Genomic DNA, 23,451 nt, shown 5'->3' with positions numbered 1-23,451 from the left:
TATAGCAGCTACTATCTAACATAAATGTGAAATTTGATTATATCAAATACAATCATCATCAGTTATCTGCTATATTAGCAGGTCCTTTGCCTCTCCATTTTCTGCGATCCATTGCTTCCTTCTTAAGGCTGCTGTATGTTGTACCATCCATCATGTCATCCAGTATCTGGAATCTCTTCCTTCCTCGCTTCCTTTTCCCTTCTACATAACCTTCTAAAACAGTTTTTATCAGCCGTCATTCTTTCTTAATATATGCCCAATCTAATTTCTTTTTCTTCTCTTTATTACATCTAGTAACTGTCTTTTCTCTCCCACTCTTCTCAGTACCTCTTTATTTTTTACTCTGTCCATCCAACTTACTCTTTCCATCCTTCGCCATGTCCAGATCTCAAAAGCCTCCAGCCTTTCTCTGTCTTTCTTCCTCACAGTCCATGTTTCAGCGCCATATAGAAGAACACTCCATACAAGACATTTTATGAGTCTATTTCTGAGTTCTCTGTCCAGACCGCTGCAGAAAATTCTCCTTTTCTTATAAAACACCTCTTTTGTCATTGCTATCCTTGTTTTAATTTCTGTGGTGCACTTCCAGTTGGTGTCTATCCTGCTTCCAAATTTTGCACCTGTTCTAGTATTTCTCCATTCAGCATAATTTTTATTTCCTTATTTCCTCCTAGTGCCAATACTTTTGTTTTATTTGTGTTAATTTTTATTCCATATTTTTTTCTGTTAGTTGCAATGGTGTCCACCAAATCCTGTAATTCTTTTTCCCCTGTGGCTAAAAGGAACATGTCATCAGCAAACCTCAAACACCCTATTCTTCTTCCTCCAATTTCTACTCCTTTGTCATCTAATGAGCATTGGTCAATCATATTTTCCAAGTAGAGGTTGAAAACAGTAGGTGATAGACAGCATCCTTGTCTTACTCCTTTTCCTGGTCTGATCCAGTTTGTACTTCCTCCTCTCACTATAACTGAAACTTTTTGATTAAGATATAATAAGTCTTCTGGTTTTCCAGTCCACTCTCTTTTCCCTCATTATAGTCGCCAGCTTGTCTCAAACCACATTGTCAAATGACTTTTCTAGATTGATAAAGCACATATATAGGTCTCTTCCTTTTTCAATAAACCTTTCTCCCAAGATTTGTAGGAGCCCTATTGCATCTCTGGTACCCGTATTCCATCTGAAGCCAAACTGCTCCTCGCCAAGATTCTCCTCCATTATGTTTTCAAGTCTTTTATTAATTATTCTTAACATCACTTTGGCTGCATGTGAAATGAGGCTGATTGTCCTGTGCTTGCTGCATTTCTTGGTTCCTTGTTTTTTCAGTAATGGTATCATTACTGTTGTCAGAAAGTCCTCAGGCCATTCACCACTGTCATATATTTTATTGCATAACCTCAATATTTCTCTTATTCCATCTTGGTTCAAGCATTTTAGTATTTCTCCCAGTATTGTATCTGTACTACTGCTTTGCCATTTTTCATTGCAGCTATGGCAGACTTTACTGCTTTCATTATGATGGTTGGTCCTTTCTTGTCATCACTTACACTGTTGTGTGATTCAAGTTCCAGAGTTTCTGGTTTGCTATTTGTGTCATATAGTTCTTTTAGATATTCTTCCCATATCTGGAGTACATTGTCACGATCTTTGTACACTACCACTTCGTCTTTACTCAAAATTTCCATAATAGCACTTCCTACTCTGTTTTCTTCCCATGCCATAGTGTTTACTCTGTTGTATAGTAAGTCATATCTTCCCTTCCTGTCCAGTTCTTCAATTTCATCACATTCCTCTTTTAGGCATTTTTTCCTAGCCTGCTCTGTTTCTCTTTGCAGTTCATTATTTAACCTTCAGTCTATCTTTCTTGCAAATTCAGTGTTCTTGTTTTCAATTTTCTTCTCTCCTCCATCTTGGAAATCATTTCTTGTGTGACCCATGTTTTTTTTTTATCTTTTCCCTTTTACATATCCTATATTTTGCTGTCCTGCTTTAATGATTCCTTCTTTCAGCATATTCCAGTACTCGTTGGCATTATCAGGTGGTTCTTTGTCTCATATTGTGTTTAGAAACTCCCAAGACAGCATTTCTGTAATTTGTTCTTTGTTGGATCTTATCTTCTCTAAATCCCACTTCTTCACCATGGTTGCCTTCTTCAGTTTTTTCATTCTTATTTCTATTTCTGCCATAAGTAAGTTGTGGTCACTATTAATATCTGCACCTGGTAATGTGTGCACCTTCATGATTCCATTCCTGTATCTTTCTTCTACCAGTATCAAATCGATTTGGTTTCTGTATTTCCAAGTGTAGAGCCTCCTCTTGTGATTCTTGAACCATGTGTTTGCCGCTATCAACTGCCTTTCCCTGCAGAAGTCAATTAACCATTCACCTCTGTCATTTCTCTTTCCAAGACCATGACTGCCTACTATGTTTCCCTCTTTCCCTTTCCCCAGAATGGCGTTCCATTCTCCCATTACTATTTTGCAGCATTTTTTATTTTCGTCCATTATTCTCTCTATTACATTGTACATTTACTCTACAATTTGGTCATCATGTTCTGAAGTTGGCATATACACCTGGACAATCAGTAAATCTTTTTGTGCTCCTTTCAGCCTTACACAAATAACCCAGTCATTTGCATAGTCTACATATTCCACACATTTTGCCAATTCCTTTGTCATAATCATTCCTACTCCATTCATTCCTTTTACTTCTCCTACTGAGTAATACAATACATATTCATCTGACTGCAACTCTCCATGTCCATTCCATCTTACCTCAGCAACTCCTACGAGGTCCATATAATTCTTTTCCATCTCTCTTTTAAGGTTTTCTAGTTTTCCTGCTTGTAGCAGAGTTCTAACATTCCAGGTATCAATTCTCATTTTGATTTTTTGCCTCCTTTCAAGTTGTTTGCAAAATGTAGATATACCCACAATTCCAATACCTGAGCAATTACCAGCTGGAATTACAGGTAACTACAATAACAACATAAATATGATTGAAAATGCCACCAGTCTATCAACTATTTCTGCAGACAAAGGTTTTCTGAGACATTGACAATTTCCACATTTGCTACTGAAGGTAAAAGAATGCATCCCATAGTATTTATTAATGCTTTTTGTCATGTATTGCCATGCAACTGGACGGAAGCACAGAAAATCAGATTTGTTGTGGGATATATGCAAGGCAATGTGCTCTTATGGGCAACTGAAGTGGCTGAACGTTGCATCATTTATACCCAATTTGAATGAGCTTTCCTCAATAAATACTGGTCTGGGGCAGTGCAATAAAGACTCAGACATGAGGTTTTCAACCCTGCACCATTCAATGGCAAATACAGTAGTCTATGTGGATCCTTTGAAAAATACCTGAACAAGACACACTACTGGATGAAGCACCAATATCACAGGTAGACGTGTTAAAAATTTTGAAAAGTCGTTTACCATTGCACACTAGAGAAAAATTAGTCACAACACCTGAGCATGACACTGAATATTTTCAATCAGTGCTTGATTCTATTGACTTAATGTATGAGGAAAGGCCGGTACCCCATAGAGCAACAAAAAATCAGGCACAACAACAACATAATTACGTAAATCAGTCAGTAAAATGTGATTTAAACACACAGCAAGGTTGGTACACACAACAGCAAAGTAACATACACAAAGGTAATGGGTAGGGTACAGTAACAGGAACAGAAAAAACAAACAATTTAAAAGGAAATTTCCAAAACAACAGGGGTAATTTCAATGCATAAGCAAATTACAATTCACCATCACAAGGCCTTATGCCGAACATGAACAGATACAGTCAGCCACAGAAATGGCCGACGCGTGGCAATAATGCTATGCCTTATGCTGTAGCGCAGCCAACTTTTGGGCAGCAAAATGACTGCACAGCAGCTAATGACACAAATTGGTGAAGTACACACACAGAGCAACTCACTGAAATTTCTCCAGGTAATTAACTATAAGTAACACAGCGCCATCGGAAAACACCAACCGGTTGTAGTTAAGCCCCAGGCTATTGACCTCTCAGGGAGTGGGGGCAAGGCAGAACTACAAACAATGTTTCATAAGATTTGACAAACAAGGTGACATCAAGGATTATTTGTATCAGCATGAGTTGGATATAGTAGATAAAGTCAAGGAAGAACAAGTAAGGTGAAAATATTTAACATTGACATACAGTTAATTTTAGATACAGGTTCAACTTCCAACCTAATGTAAAATGCAAGTTCCCAACATTTCCTGTACAAAATTTCAAGGTGCAAATTGCTACAGGCAGTAAGATTAAATTGGTTAAGCATCAAGCACTTATTCCAATACAAATTGAACATTTTAAGTGAAGTACAACTTTCTTATAATTGACAAACTTATAGTTAATTTTCTTATTGGCATGGACACATTTAGAACGTACAAAACACAGATTGAAACAAATACTAACAAAGAGATAGAGGGGCTGGCCAGTACTTACCTCAGCTCAGTACAGCTGGTAGATACACAAAACAGAACAGAAAATTTACATTCCTAGCTTTTCGAACTTTGTTCCTTCATCAGGGAGGAGAGAGGGGAAAAAAGGGGAAGAAGGGAAAGTGGATTCAGTTACTCACAACCCAGGTTATGAAGCAACAGGGAAAGGTAAACAGGGAGGGTATCAAGGATGGAGGCAAGGTTGTCAGAGGGAAGCCAAAGATATTCTACTGTAAGTACTGTGCCAGCTTCAAACCAAAGAGGATGCATACAGAAGTAAAGAGTTATATAGTATAAAGATAAGCACAACTATGTAGGATGAAAAGATGTGTGAATGGCTAAAGAGGAGAGGGGAAAAAAGGAGAAGACTTAAGAGTAAATGAGGTTGAGGTTGGTTAACATAGGTTCAGTCCAGGGGGACGACGGGATGAAAGGATGTGTTGGAGTGCAAGTTCCCATCTCCGCATTTCCGAGGGACTGGTGTTGGGTGGGAGAAGCCAAATGGCACGTACGGTGTAGCAGTGATGACAAGAAGCCCAATGCTGAGGTCAGGCTAGCCAGTCAGGTGGAACAAAATAAGTGTGGTAGGAAGGCAGGGGCTTGCGGAACTTGTCTGCTGCAGAGGTGTTTGTATGGAGCATGATGCTGGGCATGCTGTATCATGACGACTTCCACCTCCAAAGATGTGGTGGAATCTGAGGACCAACTACTGTCTAAGTAACAGTGGCCACATTGGCCCAGAAATCCAACTGATGACCCAATGCTTCAAATGATTGTGTAATAGGAAGGATTTTTTCTAAGGTGGAATATTCAAATTGCAGTGCCCATTGGTGAACCTATTTATTGGCAGCCAACTGGATGATACACTCATGGAAATGGAAAAAAGAACACATTGACACCGGTGTGTCAGACCCACCATACTTGCTCCGGACACTGCGAGAGGGCTGTACAAGCAATGATCACACGCACGGCACAGCGGACACACCAGGAACCGCGGTGTTGGCCGTCGAATGGCGCTAGCTGCGCAGCATTTGTGCACCGCCGCCGTCAGTGTCAGCCAGTTTGCCGTGGCATACGGAGCTCCATCGCAGTCTTTAACACTGGTAGCATGCCGCGACAGCGTGGACGTGAACCGTATGTGCAGTTGACGGACTTTGAGCGAGGGCGTATAGTGGGCATGCGGGAGGCCGGGTGGACGTACCGCCAAATTGCTCAACACGTGGGGCGTGAGGTCTCCACAGTACATCGATGTTGTCGCCAGTGGTCGGCGGAAGGTGCACGTGCCCGTCGACCTGGGACCGGACCGCAGCGACGCACGGATGCACGCCAAGACCGTAGGATCCTATGCAGTGCCGTAGGGGACCGCACCGCCACTTCCCAGCAAATTAGGGACACTGTTGCTCCTGGGGTATCAGCTAGGACCATTCGCAACCGTCTCCATGAAGCTGGGCTACGGTCCCGCACATCGTTAGGCCGTCTTCCGCTCACGCCCCAACATCGCGCAGCCCGCCTCCAGTGGTGTCGCGACAGGCGTGAATGGAGGGACGAATGGAGACGTGTCGTCTTCAACGATGAGAGTCGCTTCTGCCTTGGTGGCAATGATGGTCGTATGCGGGTTTTTGCCGTGCAGGTGAGCGCCACAATCAGGACTGCATACGACCGAGGCACACAGGGCCAACACCTGGCATCATGGTGTGGGGAGCGATCTCCTACACTGGCCGTACACCACTGGTGATCGTCGAGGGGACACTGAATAGTGCACGGTACATCCAAACCGTCATCGAACCCATCGTTCTACCATTCCTAGACCGGCAAGGGAACTTGCTGTTTCAACAGGACAATGCACGTCCGCATGTATCCCGTGCCACCCAACGTGCTCTAGAAGGTGTAAGTCAACTACCCTGGCCACCAAGATCTCCGGATCTGTCCCCCATTGAGCATGTTTGGGACTGGATGAAGCGTCGTCTCACGCGGTCTGCACGTCCAGCACGAACGCTGGTCCAACTGAGGCGCCAGGTGGAAATGGCATGGCAAGCCGTTCCACAGGACTACATCCAGCATCTCTACGATCGTCTCCATGGGAGAATAGCAGCCTGCATTGCTGCGAAAGGTGGATATACACTGTACTAGTGCCGACATTGTGCATGCTCTGTTGCCTGTGTCTATGTGCCTGTGGTTCTGTCAGTGTGATCATGTGATGTATCTGACCCCAGGAATGTGTTAATAAAGTTTCCCCTTCCTGGGACAATGAATTCACGGTGTTCTTATTTCAATTTCCAGGAGTGTAGTACCGGTGTCTGAAACCACAAAGTCAGCATGAGACCCCTCAGACTCGACAGTAATTAAATGACACTTTTGACTTAAAACTTGCAATTCTGCAGCCCAAGTCTGATATGTTTGATAGGGTTGCTTCCTGCACTGATAAAACTCTACCTTTGCAGAAATTACATGAGTATGCTGGTAATAGTATGATATTAATAGGTGACACGTTTTGTCAAATGAAAGGGATGCAGGATCCTTAAGAGAGGCTAACTACCATAACCAGGGGTACATTTGGTGAGAAATCCACAACAAAAACAGGGCTTTAATGGAATTGACATCCATTAGCTTGAACGTGCTGAAGTGTTGTCAGGGTGCCAGATAAGCTGGCAAATGTCAAGGTTATGCTAACAAGTCAGTCAACATGCTGTCTAACTTGGTCATGTGCTCCTGCTATAGCATTGTGAAACACCTCTTGCTGTCTAGTTGTCGCTGCAGTAAGTTCTAAGGCACTACCTTCAGTGCAGCACCTGTCACCTGCACTTAGCAAAACTAAAAATATGAGATATAAAATTCATTGTGATTGCCATAGTTGCCTTGGTCTATTTTTAACATAGAATTAATTGAATACTGCACATGAAATCTCAAATGTTTTATGTTTATTTATAGCTCCAGCTTTATGAGAATTGGCAAAGCTTAACCCAATCTGGATTGATGTTGGTAGGTGGTTCACTAATTTTCGGTGCATACACTGTGTGGCAAGTAATGCTATCCTAGCTAGGTGAATCTTTTCTTTGCTTTCTGGTTCACTCATTCCTTCTAATTCCCAGTCACTACTTATAAGAAAATGTTGCAATCATCCTCCACAATACATTGATCTAACTCCAAAATATAATAGTCTATTCCCTTGCTTTTATATATACACTATGTGGTCAAAAGTATCCAGACACCTGGCTGAAAATGACTTACAAGTTAGTGGCACCCTCCATCGGTAATGCTGGAATTCAGTATGGTATTGGCCCACCCTTAGCCTTGATGACACCTTCCACTCTCGCAGGCATACATTCAATCAGGTGCTGGAAGATTTCTTGAGCAATAGCGGCCCATTCTTCATGAAGTGCTGCACTGAGGAGAAGTATCAATGTCAGACAGTGAGGCCTGGAGCCAAGTCATCATTCCAAATCATCCCAAAGGTCTTTTATAGGATTCAGGTCAGGAATCTGAGCAGGCCAGTCCATTATAGGGAAGTTATTGTTAGGTAACAATTCTGCTACAGACCTTGCATTATGAACAGGTGCTCGACCATGTTGAAAGATGCAATCTCCTCCCCGCATTGCTCTTCCATAATGAGAAGGAAGAAGGTGCTTAAAACAACAATGTGGGCCTGTGCTGTAACAGTACCATGCAAAGCAACAAGGGGTGCAAGCCCCCTCCATGAAAAACATGACCACACCATAACACCAGTGCCTCCAAATTTTACTGTTGGCACTACACAAGCTGGCAGATGATGTTCACTGGGCATTCGCCATACCGACACCTTGCCATCGAATCGCCACATTGTGTACCGTGATTTGTCACTCCACACAACGTTTTTCTACTGTTCAATCGTCCAATGTTCATGCTCCTTACACCAAGTGAGGCATCTTTTGGCATTTACTGGCATGATGTGTAGCTTGTGAGCAGCCACATTACTATTAAATCCAAGTTTTCTCACCTCCCACTTAACTGTCATAGTACTTGCAGTAGATACTGATGAAGTTTGGAATTCCTGTGTGATGGTCTGGATAGATATCTGCCTATTACACATTACAATCCTCTTCAACTGTCAGCAGTTACTGTCAGTCAACAGACGAGGTTGGCCTCTACGCTTTTGTGCTGTACATGTCCCTTCATTTTCACTTCACTGTCACATTGGAAACAGTGGACCTAGGGATGTTTAGGAGTGTGGAACTCTTGTGTCCAGACATATGACACAAGTGACATCCAATCACCTGACCACATTCGAAGTCCGTGAGTTCCCCAGAGCTCCCCATTCTGCTCTCTCACAATGTCTAATGACTGCTGAGGCCGCTGATATGGAGTACCTGGCAGTAGAATTGTACCAGCACTCTATGTACCTGTGACTGCCACAGTCTCCCAAGTGCCTGTGTGCATTGCTTCAATTCAGCTGTCATCCCATAATGCTGTTGTTGCTGGAGGTCATCTTGGCTGTCAGCAAAGAGGAGGAAGATTAGAGAGAGAATAGAAATAGCCAAGTAACCTGCCAACATGAACAGAGAAGACTGTTACTGACTTCTGATGTCTTGGCTGCCAGTAATAACAGCATTACGGGACAACAGCTCATGTGAAGCAATATGCACAAATGTGCAGGTTATTAGCGTGCTTCGGCCAGCACTAGAAAGCAGGAAAACAATGCCACATCACAACTGCCACCTGGTTTTCCATTTGCCGATTTCCACCAATCACAAGCAGTAATGTAAACACTAATCAAAACATCATGTTTCCATCAATGAAAAGAAATAATAAAAACACCAATAAAAAACCTCTAACATTCTTCCCCTTCATCCTTAACAGCCTGTCAGATTTAGATAACAGCCACATCTGCAGGTATATAGGAAAAAAAGTTTTCTCTTTCAGCAGTAAACAAAAACACCCTGAAGAAGGTCACTTGCAACAGTGACCGAAATGTCGGTAGTGACAATGCAGTCACAAAACGAGAAAAATTTTTTTCACTTTATTATATTTGTCAAGTAACACATTTCTCTGTCACAATTCATGCTTATAAAGTAAATTATTGGGGAGCTACAAACTGACTGCTTTGATTTTTTTCTTTTTTTACAAAAATATGGGACAACTAAGTTTTTACGGGGTTATATATTACATATGTTCACAAAATATCATGCATCTACAATGCATGAAATTCTTTGAGTGGTGTTTTAATGAAGCAGGATTTAGGTTAATTAGACAATGTGAATTTTACAATACCATTTTCACTTGTGGAGGGTTTGATGCCATCTCAGTCTTTCAAACTTTTATACTTCATTTTTATCAAATTTCATGATTCTTTGTGTATTATTGGGATTTATATTTTCCTTGTTGGTTTACAAGCTGCAAGAATATTTTTGTGAGTTACAATTTGTAAACTGAAATCTCTGAAAGATAGTCATCCTATGATTTCACTTTAAAAATAGACAGAAACGTAATTCTGAAGGTAATTAGTGTCTTTAAGTGGCATTATTTGCTGTAATTGAAGTCAATAAAGTAATAATAAATACCATATGCACATAAAAAATCTCCAAGCTTTATTTAAGTTTGTATCAGACTGTAATTTATTATTAACTAGGTAAATAGCAAACTTTGTAATATGATAATGGAGTTAACTGCACTAAAAACAATTTTGTTCTGTAAAGAAGCACACTACTCAATACACGAGTGGTAACAGAGAAACTTTTCCATGTGTCATATTCTTGAAACATATTTTCTTTTTTTATTTCTGGTTATTTCACATACATTTTATAACTGTTTTGGTTCTTAGAGTATTCTATTCACAAATAGATAAATTTTACTTAAATTTTCACTCTTCATAAAACTGGATGTTATTACCACCATTAACATGACAACAGAGGTTTCCAAAACATTCTGGGGGCAAATGTAAGTCATAAATACCACAAAATGCATATCAGAAGTTATTTTCTATTTTTATTGCATACTATGAGGCTCATGAAATGCATACAACTGAATTTTCCTTGGTACAAGTGTATCTGCTTTATTTCAACCAAGTCATGGTGTGAATTTGAAACATTTTTAATGGAAAAATGTAAAAATTATATTTTCAAATATGACATTTTATTGTGACATTACATCATTTTTCAAATTAATGTGAAATTGTGCAACCAGCCATTAACGAGTCATGAAGCAAATAAACTGAAAGATGAATTCATAGCAACATGTGGTGCCCTTTTGCTACCAAGACCAATACTACCACATAGCGAAATCAGAAACTATTCAACAAAGATCAACATAAGTGAAATGTTGTTGTTGTTGTTGTGGTCTTCAGTCCTGAGACTGGTTTGATGCAGCTCTCCATGCTACTCTATCCTGTGCAAGCTTCTCCATCTCCCAGTACCTACTGCAACCTACACCCTTCTGAATCTGTGTGTGAAATATACTGTTCAAATAATAATTCTTTCAAACCACATGTCTTACCTGTGTATATCAGATGCACTAAATTAGCATGCAAATAGGTAGAAGAGTGCTTAGGGAATCACACAAACTTTTCAACTTTCATGTGTCAATAGAAGATTATTCATCATATCTATGATTAATTGTAAAGAGGGTGGTTAGAATAATGTGACAGTAACACATTGACACATTTTCTACTGTGGGAATCGAGACAAACAGAATGTTGTCATCTCTGAATATTGTCATCTTGATATGGAATTTAATGTTGATTTACTGTTTTCTATACAAAAAAGCACCACACCTAGTGACATGATTATTCACATTTTATAGATGTACAGCAACAAAACACAGATTATCACTTATTCAGGAGAGTGTACTAACCCCCAGAAGATCAGTTAGCTTGCCCACTAACCCATACAATCTGAGTTCATCAAATAAATATGATGCATTCTTGGAAAAGCATCCTGCTATTGGACTATGACAAATGGAGTTACTTGCATTTATAGAGGTATTTAGTACTTATGCATGGCTAATTTTTGTCCACACTTACAGTTACTCACAAATGATAATAAGAAGCTAAACTCAAATTTTAGACACCCCAAAACATTTAAAAAGAGCTTGTCTTTTGTTGTGATAAACAGAATATGGAATGACAAACCAGCCATTACACTAATGCCTTTCATAATCAACACAAGAATTAGACATTTTCAATATTTCCGTATTAAGTTGATTCCTGTGATACATAGTTTATTAATTATTTTAATTATTAAAATTTGTTGAAATGCTGTAGGAACTCCAGTGATTTGCCCTCCTCTTACTTATGTTTTTCAAAACTTTTATATTGCTATTGCCAAACATTTGGGTTATTATCTCATTCTTTTAGTAAAGGGTTAACACTTAACCTAGCTCAAACAAAAATAAATTGTTTTTGAAACATTTGTAAATTAGTGTGTATTGGTGATATTAAATTTTTCAGTTGTTCCCATATATTTCTAAATGAAATTCTCTGTTGTTACTCTACATCCAGAGTCTATATTGTATGGTAGCTCAATAATCTCTTACCCTCTCAATACCCTCCTCAACAGCATCCAACCTCTTTGTGAGATTTAGGAACTGCCACATATCCTTTACTGGTGTAGAGTCACTTGATACACGTGAACGTCTGATGAGGTCTTCATTGGTGGGAAGTGCGTCCAGTTTTTTAAGTTCTGCTTGAATCTTGGAGACCTAAAATTTTTTTTTATGTTCTATTACAATATAATCTTAATAGCAAACTTTCATTTTTTTTCAATGAATGTAATTCTATCGTTTATTCAAATAAATAATCATCAAAAGGAGAAACAAAAAATTAATTTTTGGTAAAAGCAAATTATTTTATCCTTATTCCATTTTCTTACAATAAAAGTTAATGTCAATTCTAAATTAAGTGCATCGACACAAATTAGCAAATGTCAAGCATACCAAAATATGATCTCCTACACTATACTTGTATTAAGCTACTGTACAGCAGTTTCATAATTAAATCAAAAAATTAACTCCTTCTCACCAGAATCCATGGTCACATTTGTATTAAATTCAAGATTTTTCTGACCATGTTTGAAATTATTCTACAGTATGTGGTGTTTGTAGCTTGCAGTCTCATATGGAAAATCAAATTTTAAAAGGGAATAGGTATTAGTAACTTATTTATAGTCTCATTTTGCCAATACAAATTAATAAAATCTTAGCAGTGGTAACTACTTCACAGTGCCTAGGGAGTACTCAGCTAGAATTTCGCCCATTTTATCTGAAATGTGCGATGTGTTTTATTCATCTCATAATGTACAAAATTTCAGAACATATGTCTGATGTACAGGAGACATGTCAAGGTTATAATTTGCTTATTTAAAATTTTGTCACACTTACAATAATACTTTGTGGAGTGTTTACTTACTTGTAGTTTGTCAAACTTACAGTATTTACATCTAATTTTTATTCCATTTTAGGGATCCGGCTCAAAGTATCACTTTGTCCTTCATAAAATCTTCCACAGAGTAGTAGCATCGTTCAATTAGAAAATCATGTAACTTTATTTTTAAAATATTTGTCTTCATATTCATTATGTCACACCATTTTATTGTGTTGTGAATTTTCGTGACTATATGCTGAGGAATATGAGCACACATTTTTAAGCAATGAAAGGTGAGCATAAAGTTCTCTTTATGTCTTGTGTTGTATGAGTGTTCAAAATTATTTTTTTTTTATAGATCAGTTCTGCTGCTTAGGAAAAGAACCACCTCAAAGATGTACAAAGAGGGGACAGTAAATACTTTTAGGCCTTTAAATAATGGTCGACATGATGCCCTCAGCTGTAAAGAGCATATGTTATGAATGATTCTTTTTTGCAACTTTAAAATTCGAATAACTGATTCAAAGTAACTATAAAATGCTATTTTCCTGTGGCCATATCAATGGCACAGACTAAAATTTCCTTTGCATATGCAAGGCTGTTTAATTTATTTGCTAGATATTCTATTTGGGAATGTTACTTAAAGTTCTTTCCAAGTTAATTCCCAGGAACCTGACTGGGTCAAGTTCTTCCATTTTTTAATTGTTGTTAGCGACACAGATTTCTTCAGTTTTTGAATGTTTGGTTTTGAAACTCATCATGTGGGTTTTTGAAGTGTTTAGCCTTAAGCCATTTTGACTGAACCATGTTTCCAGGTTACTTAAAGTATTCATGACACTCTGTGGTACGTTGTCAGAATTTTCATTTTCAATTAGAGCAGAAGTATTATCTGCAAACAAAGTTGAATGAGTATTTATATTGAGAGGTAAGTCATTTACATAGAACAGGAATAAAATGGGTCCGATTGAGCCTTAAGAAACACCTTGTGACACAGTTTTTCACTCGGAAAAGTGATCTGCTCCATTTGATGTGACTACTGCACTTTGTTTCCTCTCCAAGAGATATGATTCAAACCATTTCAAAGCAACATCCCTTATTCAGTACCTGTTGAGTTTGAAAAGCATCAGGGCATGGTTTACAGAGTCAAATGCTTTTGTAAGATCACAGAATATTCCTGTGACCTTTGCTTTCCTATATAGCAATGAAGTAATTTTTTTTATAAACCCATTTATCACATCTACTGTGTTTTTGCCTTGTTGGAAGCCGAATTGGTTATGTGAAATGATATCATTCTGCGTATCATTCTGTGAAGCAGCAATTTTTTAAAATATTTTTGATATGACTTGGAGTATAGAGATGGGACGATAATTTCCCATATTATCTTTTGAACATTTTTTAAACAATGGTTTTACTTCCGCGTATTTCAAGAGATCAGGGAAGTAACCTTCTTTAAAGGATCTGTTTATTATGAGAGAGAGAGAGAGGATGAGCTATTATGTTCTAAGCTTTTTTTATTTATTTTGGTGGGTATTGCATCCCAGCGGAGTTTTTGTCTTTTAAGGAGAGTATGACATTTCAAACAAATTTCGCTGAGATTGTGGAGAATTTTTTGAGACATTCACTGATATTGCCTTTTAACCCAAAACCATTTACTTTCTGTTCATAATTTGCTATGTCTAAATCAGATTTTGCTACATTTATAAAGTACTCATTGAAGCACTCAGATATTTGATCTGGATTCACAACCGATTTTTCCTTAAGTTTGATTTCTAAAATGTCTTGTGTATGATTTTGGACACCTAATTCAGGCTTAACTACAGGTTCTGTCCTTGGGCCCTTCTATTTTATAATTACAGTCAATGATTTACCCCATTGTATCCCCAATACTGTTATTTGTTATGCTGATGACACAACCTTGATTGCTCAGCATGAGAACATATCAGTTCTGCAAGATACGATGCAAGATGGCCTGGAAGCAGCACTAAATTGGTTCTCATCAAATACACTGCTTTGCAATCCTGATAAAAACCAACAGATTATACTAGGATTGTCAAATTATTCCTTAATTAGTTTATCTCATGCGTTTGCAACATGGACATTAATTAAGAAGTATGTAAAGTAGATAATTGTTAAGATTTGTCCTGTTATAATATAAGGTTCTTCAACAGGTCGTTTACCAATTCATGTTAATAAGCATACAACAACTACTATAATTCAGAATAAAATCTGATTAATAGGATAGAATTGAATACTTCGGAATGGTGTTTTATTATAAAATGGTAAAATTATTAAGATTCTAATTGATAGGAATAATGCAATAACACCTCCTAGCTTATTAGGAATTGATCGTAGAATTGCGTATGCAAATAAGAAATATCATTCTGGTTGAATATGAACTGGGGTTACTAATGGGTTAGCAGGTACAAAATTATGATCTCCTAGGAGGTAAGGATTAATCAAGCACAGTATAATTAATAATGAGGTTATTAATACAAATGTAATAGAATCCTTGAAAGTAAAGTATGGGTGAAATGGAATTTTTTCGATATCTCCATTTAGGCCTAAGGGGTTATTAGACCCTGTTTGGTGAAGAAAGAATAAATGAATTGCTGCCATTGCAGCAATAATAAATGGTAGTACAAAATGGAATGTAAAAAATCGATTTAATGTTGCATTATGAACAGCAAATCCTCCCCACACTCATTGAACTAAATCTGTTCCTAAATATGGAATTGCTGATAATAAATTAGTAATTACTGTCGCACCTCAAATTGATATTTGACCTCAAGGTAAAACGTATCCTATAAATGCAGTTGCTATAACTAAGAATAGAATTACTGTACCAATTATTCAGGTGTGTATGTATATGTAAGATCCATAGTAAATTCCTCGTCCTACATGCAAATAAATACAAATAAAAAATATAGAAGATCCATTTGCATGTAAGGTTCGAATAATTCAACCATTATTTACGTCTCGGCAGATGTGTACTACACTACTAAATGCTATTTCAATATTTGATGTATAATGTATAGCTAAAAATAGTCCAGTTACAATTTGAATTACTAAACATAACCCTAGTAGGGACCCAAAATTTCATCAAAATGAAATATTTGTTGGTGCAGGTAAATCAACTAAAGAGTTATTAATGATTTTAATTAAAGGATGTCTTAATCGTAAGGGTTTATTCATTAGTAAATTATCTTATTTTACGAATAGGCCCCTGGTTAATATTAGTGATTTTAACAACTGCTAATAGTGCTAAAAATAAATAAATTATTATTATTATTGTAATAATGAATGTTGGTCTATTATATAGTTTTTCTAAACATATTGTTATTTCTTGATAATTGATTGAATTATCAATATTTATAGTTTCAGTATTCTTGAAAAAGTCTATAAATATTGTTATATCTAAGATAATTAATGTTGATATAATAAATACCCATATTGTTAAGGTAATAATTATGGTAATTGATTTAGGTTGAAATATTTCGTTTGGTGCAATTCTTGTAATATAAATAAATAGGACTAATATACCACCAAGAAACGTTAAAAATAAAATATATGATAATCAATATCTTTCCATTATTGTTCCTGTTATTAGCCCAACTACAAAAGTTTGTAGGATAATGAAAATAATTATTGATATTGGGTGTCTTAATTTAATAAAATTAATATTCATTACATTTGATAGTGATATAATAATTATTAAATTATTATTAATTATTATTAAATATATATATATATATAAAAACAAAGATGATGTGACTCACCATCACTTAGAGGAAGCCTTCTTGGTTACCCAGGCCTGTCAACCCAAAGTTTGGTACAGATTTATTGATGACATTTTCATGATCTGGACTCACAGTGAAGAAGAACTCCAGAATTTCCTCTCCAACCTCAACTCCTTTGGCACATGGCTTTTGCCTGTATATGTGTGGATGGATATGTGTGTGTGTGCGAGTGTATACCTGTCCTTTTTTCCCCCTAAGGTAAGTCTTTCCGCTCCCGGGATTGGAATGACTCCTTACCCTCTCCCTTAAAACCCAAATCCTTTCGTCTTTCCCTCTCCTTCCCTCTTTCCTGATGAGGCAACCGTTGGTTGCGAAAGCTAGAATTTTGTGTGTATGTTTGTGTTTGGTTGCGTGTCTATCGACCTGCCAGCGCTTTTGTTTGGTAAGTCTCATCATCTTTCTTTTTTTATATACACTCCTGGAAATGGAAAAAAGAACACATTGACACCGGTGTGTCAGACCCACCATACTTGCTCCGGACACTGCGAGAAGGCTGTACAAGCAATGATCACACGCACGGCACAGCGGACACACCAGGAACCGCGGTGTTGGCCGTCGAATGGCGCTAGCTGCGCAGCATTTGTGCACCGCCGCCGTCAGTGTCAGCCAGTTTGCCGTGGCATATGGAGCTCCATCGCAGTCTTTAACACTGGTAGCACGCCGCGACAGTGTGGATGTGAACCGTATGTGCAGCTGACGGACTTTGAGCGAGGGCGTATAGTGGGCATGCGGGAGGCCGGGTGGACGTACCGCCAAATTGCTCAACACGTCGGGCGTGAGGTCTCCACAGTACATCGATGTTGTCACCAGTGGTCGGCGGAAGGTGCACGTGCCCATCGACCTGGGACCGGACCGCAGCGACGCACGGATGCACGCCAAGACCGTAGGATCCTACGCAGTGCCGTAGGGGACCGCACCGCCAGTTCCCAGCAAATTAGGGACACTGTTGCTCCTGGGGTATCAGCGAGGACCATTCGTAACCGTCTCCATGAAGCTGGGCTATGGTCCCGCACACCGTTAGGCCATCTTCCGCTCACGACCCAACATCGTGCAGCCCGCCTCCAGTGGTGTCGCGACAGGCGTGAATGGAGGGACGAATGGAGACGTGTCGTCTTCAGCGATGAGAGTCACTTCTGCCTTGGTGCCAATGATGGTCGTATGCGTGTTTGGCGCCGTGCAGGTGAGCGCCACAATCAGGACTGCATATGACCGAGGCACACAGGGCCAACACCCGGCATCATGGTGTGGGGAGCGATCTCCTACACTGGCCGTACACCACTGGTGATCGTCGAGGGGACACTGAATAGTGCACGGTACATCCAAACCGTCATCGAACCCGTCGTTCTACCATTCCTAGACCGGCAAGGGAATTTGCTGTTCCAACTGGATAATGCACGTCCGCATGTATCCCGTGCCACCCGACGTGCTCTAGAAAGTGTAAGTCAACTACCCTGGCCAGCAAGATCTCCGGATCTGTCCCCCATTGAGCATGTTTGGGACTGGATGAAGCGTTGTCTCACGCGGTCTGCACGTCCAGCATGAACGCTGGTCCAACTGAGGCGCCAGGTGGAAATGGCATGGCAAGCCGTTCCACAGGACTACATCCAGCATCTCTACGATCGTCTCCATGGGAGAATAGCAGCCTGCATTGCTGCGAAAGGTGGATATACACTGTACTAGTGCCGACATTGTGCATGCTCTGTTGCCTGTGTCTATGTGCCTGTGGTTCTGTCAGTGTGATCATGTGATGTATCTGACCCCAGGAATGTGTCAATAAAGTTTCCCCTTCCTGGACGATGCATTCACGGTGTTCTTATTTCAATTTCCAGGAGTGTATATATATATATATATATATATATATATATATAAATAGAGGGAAACATTCCATGTGGGAAAAATATTTCTAAAAAGAAAGATGATGAGACTTACCAAACAAAAGCGCTGGCAGGTCGATAGACACACAAACAAACACAAACATACACACAAAATTCTAGCTTTCGCAACCAACGGTTGCCTCGTCAGGAAAGAGGGAAGGAGAGGGAAAGACAAAAGGATTTGGGTTTTAAGGGAGAGGGTAAGGAGTCATTCCAATCCCGGTAGCGGAAAGACTTACCTTAGGGGGAAAAAAGGACAGGTATACACTCGCACACACACACATATCCATCCGCATATACACAGACACAAGCAGACATTTGTAAAGGCAAAGACTTACCTTAGGGGGATAAAAGGACAGGTATACACTCGCACACACACACATATCCATCCGCATATACACAGACACAAGCAGACATTTGTAAAGGCAAATGTCTGCTTGTGTCTGTGTATATGCGGATGGATATGTGTGTGTGTGCGAGTGTATACCTGTCCTTTTTTCCCCCTAAGGTAAGTCTTTTCGCTCCCGGGATTGGAATGACTCCTTACCCTCTCCCTTAAAACTCAAATCCTTTTGTCTTTCCCTCTCCTTCCCTCTTTCCTGACGAGGCAACCATTGGTTGCGATAGCTGTATGTTTGTGTGTATGTTTGTGTTCGTTTGCGTGTCTATCGACCTGCCAGCGCTTTTGTTTGGTAAGTCTCATCATCTTTCTTTTTACAAAAAAAAGAAATATATATACACCACTTAACTTTACTTAGTTTCTCATAGAATATTTCTATATTTGTTTTACTAAAACTTCTTTTGATATATGTATTTCTTATATTATGTTTATCAGTTTTTGGCAGTGAGACAAATAAGGCTGAGTGATCAGAAAGTCCTAACTCTAGACAGAATTTATGTATATTATCAAATTAGTAATTTGTTACAATGTTGTCGATGCATGTTGCTGAGTGAATATTTTCTCTGGTGAACTCCAAAAAATTTAGTTTAAAACCAGACTTTTTAATTGAATCAATAAATGTTGTTGATTCTTTATTGTCATTTGCAGTGTTAAATTAAAACAACATGAGTACATTTCATTCTTAAGTCATTAGTCACATGTTTTGTTGATATTATAGAGTGGATCACTTCATTTGCATTATCTTTTGCTCATAAATGCTGCAACTACCTCACAGAAGGAAGTTTTATTGAAAATTTTATGAACAAGGTGCCCTACTGTGTGCAATATCTTAAAGAAATTACTGTTTTTTACTTCTTGTTTTGGCTTTCAACAGAGTGCACTCATGATAGTTATGAATACTTACACAAACACTATATTCTAGTAAAAAAGAGGAATTTTTGGCCACTTAACATTTAAATCAATTTTCCTTCCTGTATTTTTCATTAAATTGACTTTCACAAAGCACACATTGGAGTCAAGCTTTATACAATAATAAATTAGATGCATGGTCACTGAAAGTAAACAGCTTGTTTAAGAAATAAAAAATTCCATTAACACTTAAGAAGAACATAGACTATAATGATAAATTTTTTGGAGCTCAACAACTGAATAGCATTCATTTCATTTTATCCTAGTTTCTAATACATGCTGATACATATTTAGTGGTACTGTACACTGAATATGTTGAATTACTGAAAAATGTATTCTTAAGTAGCATAGTTGTAGTTATTATGGAGTCCAGAAACTCTTAGTAAAGGCAAATGAAATGCAGCAAGAAAAGAAATGCATTGAATTTCTTAGAATTCCATTGTATTGAAAGTGAAAGTAAAGTAGCCATGAGTAATGAAAGTAAGGAAATTATGAAAGAAAAACATAGAATGCTTTCTTAAGAGAAACTTGCTAAATGTAAGGAATGTGAAAAAGATAAAAAAAAGTTGTACGCTGTTGAAACAGGAATCACTTAACTGTTGAAAGAAAGGCAGTTACCTCTTGCTACAGCTGTATCAAAATGACCAATGGGGAACAGAAACAAATTTTGATGAAGTTCAGTAAGCAGAAGAAACAACCAGATCAAGAGGAAAGGGAGGGGAAAATTACAGCTGCAGAAGCACAACAATAAAATTTTCAGTTCACAAGTGTGAAAAAATGATTTCTGATCATCAGTTTGGTGGTTCTCAGAATCTTCCATAAGCAATGTTTGTATGTGATGTACTAAGGCTTAACAACATGCAGTCTGAACATATGAACAGTGCATAAAGTTATTATCTACATTTGGCAGTGTAGCACACCTTATTACTTGATGAAGTGTAGTTACCAACTCAAATGCTCATATGGGATTCTATTTAGAGATCAACAACTCAGCAGAAAAATGTTAGGTAAAGTTGCAAATGACAATATTATTAACACATTGATGTCTCATGAAAGTGGAAATATGTAACACACTAACGTCTCACAAATCTAGAAATGTTTAAACAAACCTCAGGATTTATTTGGTTGACTTAAATTTTTTTAGTCTGTACATCATCATCAGCTTATCAGCTCATATTGTTTCTCCAGGGGGTATTAAAAGTACACTCTAAGACAAAAAACGACATATCATGTAGTAATTATCCAAATATATGTATGGGATGGAAATCAGTAGATGTGATGTACATATTCAAGCAAACAAATGATGATATATTCAAGAACAAATTGAGCATGTCAGTAACATGTTGCCCACCTCTGGCTCTTATGCGAACAGTTATTTGATTTGGCAGTGATTGATGGATGTCCCCCTGAGTGATACTGTGCCGGATTTTGTCCAATTGGTGCATTAGATTGTTAAAATCCTGAGCCAGTTAGAGAATCCCACCCTAAATGCTCCAAATGTTCCCTATTGGGGACAGATCCAGTGACCTTGCTGGACAAAGCATGGTTTTACAAGCACAAAGAAAAGTGAGAGAAACTCTCACCTCGTGTAGGTGGGCATTGTCTTGCTGTAACATAAGCCCAGGATGGCTTCCTATGAAGGGCAACAAAATGGAGGATAGAATACCATCAACATACCACTGTGATGTAAGGGTGCCATGGATGACAACTATGGATGATAACAATTCCATCAGAGGCATACTCACTACTACCCTCGCTCATTCCATGGTTCTAACAATATTCCAAAGAGTTTACAAAACAAAAGAGTTTGCAAACTTTCTTGACAAAAGAAGAATCTTCACCAAGTTATACCATTATTTTGTAAATGAATCCAGAAATAAATTTAGTAATTAGCAGCAGATTGCATAATTAATAATAGGAATTTTAAGTGTGCCAGATACTCAAATATTTCTAAAAGGAGAGTAATTTTAGCTGTACATACAGAGTTAGTACATATCAATTGCAACAAAGTAATTTGTTTTTATACATTTCAGCCTCAAATATAATGCATCATATGCAAAATTATATATAATACTTTTAGTGAAACTGCTGAGATAATTTTAACCTATACAAGATTCGAAAATTTTTTGGTATCGATTATTTCTATTTACAAAAGGTAATGTTAGAGGGTGGTGTCCCTTTACACCTCTGATCCTTATTCAGTTTAGCACTGACTGACAGAGCTGTTAGATGTCCTCCTGAGGGATATAATGCCAGATTGCATCCAGTTGGTGCATTAGATCATCAAAATCCCAGGCTACTTGGAAGGCCCTGCCAACAATGCTGCAAACATTCTCTACTGGGGATGGATCTTGTTACCTTCTTATACACAGTAAGATTCGATAAGCACAAAGACAGGCAGTAGAAACTGTTGGCTTGTTTATGCAGTCATTATCATGCTGATATGTAAGCCCAGGATGACTTGCCATGAAGGCCAACAAATTGGGTCATAGTATATCGTCAAAGTAGCACTGTACTCTAAGGGTGTAACAGACAACAACCAAAGGGGTCCAGCTATGAAATGAAATTGAATCCCAGACTATTAATCCTGGAAGCTGGGCCGTCGGCAGGTGACAGTCAAATTGAGGTCCTGCCACTTTCTGGGACATCACCAGACACATATTCACTGGTCATTGGGGCTCAGTCTGATGCAGAACTCTTAAATGAGAAATCCTGCTTCAAATTGAGCCCTGATGATCTGTGAAGACATGTCTGGAGACACCCCAGGCAGTGGTGGGATATCAAACTGACTATCACCTGTCGTATGGCCTAACATCCAGGAGTGATGATCTGGGATGCCACTTCATTTCATAACAGGAATAATATAAAAAAGTCATAGAAACAGAAATTACACAGCAGACTTACTTAACAGTTACCAAGTCATCTGAAACCCACAAAGTCAAAAATTTCAGCCTCAAGACTCTACCCCTAGATGTGACGAACTGTAGCCAACGATGAAAAAATGAAGATAAATAAAAAAGTTTATTTGTAAATCTTACTCCTCTCAAAGCTTATTAAAAGAAATCAATGACTATGAAGAGACTGAAAATCTATTGGTGATGTGTGGGAAGGTAAGATTACATTTGGGGGCGTTTGTCTGTTGCAGTAGAAGAGGGGATAGTGATTTGTGTCACTTGAAGTTTATATGAAATTCCAGTCACTTGAAGAAAGTAGACCAAGAGCTGCCCAACAAAGTCATATTAACAGTGATGAATTACTACCAACAATGACAGATTGGATCAGTTGAAAGAGGACTTTACAACTATGAAAGGGGCATCAAAAAGAAAAGGTAAGTACAAACTATTTGGAAAATCAGTAAATATTGTTATTTTGCAGTTGATTTTGACAAAACTAGAGGAAATGAAGACAGATAACAATAGTAATTTGGGTAGGGCGCATCACCAAATGGACCAATATAGTAATTAGGTTATAGAGCTAAAAAATGGGTTGTCAGAGGGATTAAAAAATGTGAATGAAAAAGTTGATGTCTTAGAAAGTAAGATTAATGTTTTGGAAAATGAGTTTATTGCTGAGGACCGGGAGTCCCCCATTCGGGGAAGTTCAGCTGCTGAGGGCAAGTACTTATTGCATTCAACGCCACATTGGGTGACTTGCGCATCGGATATGGGGA

General features: G+C 38.4%; 1 protein-coding gene across 1 annotated transcript in view; it reads right to left on the bottom strand.

Moving 5' to 3' along the window:
* The window catches only part of LOC126161266 (uncharacterized), a 322,839-nt gene that overhangs the window by 226,090 nt on the left and 73,298 nt on the right, over positions 1–23,451 (bottom strand). The window contains exon 5 of the mRNA XM_049917005.1: positions 11,976–12,140. Coding sequence (XP_049772962.1) covers positions 11,976–12,140 — 165 coding nt within the window. The remainder of the gene's footprint in view (positions 1–11,975; positions 12,141–23,451) is intronic.

Source organism: Schistocerca cancellata, chromosome 2, assembly GCF_023864275.1.
Source record: "Schistocerca cancellata isolate TAMUIC-IGC-003103 chromosome 2, iqSchCanc2.1, whole genome shotgun sequence".
Classification (NCBI taxonomy): Eukaryota; Metazoa; Arthropoda; class Insecta; order Orthoptera; family Acrididae; genus Schistocerca; species Schistocerca cancellata.
This window is presented reverse-complemented; position numbering and strand designations above follow the sequence as displayed.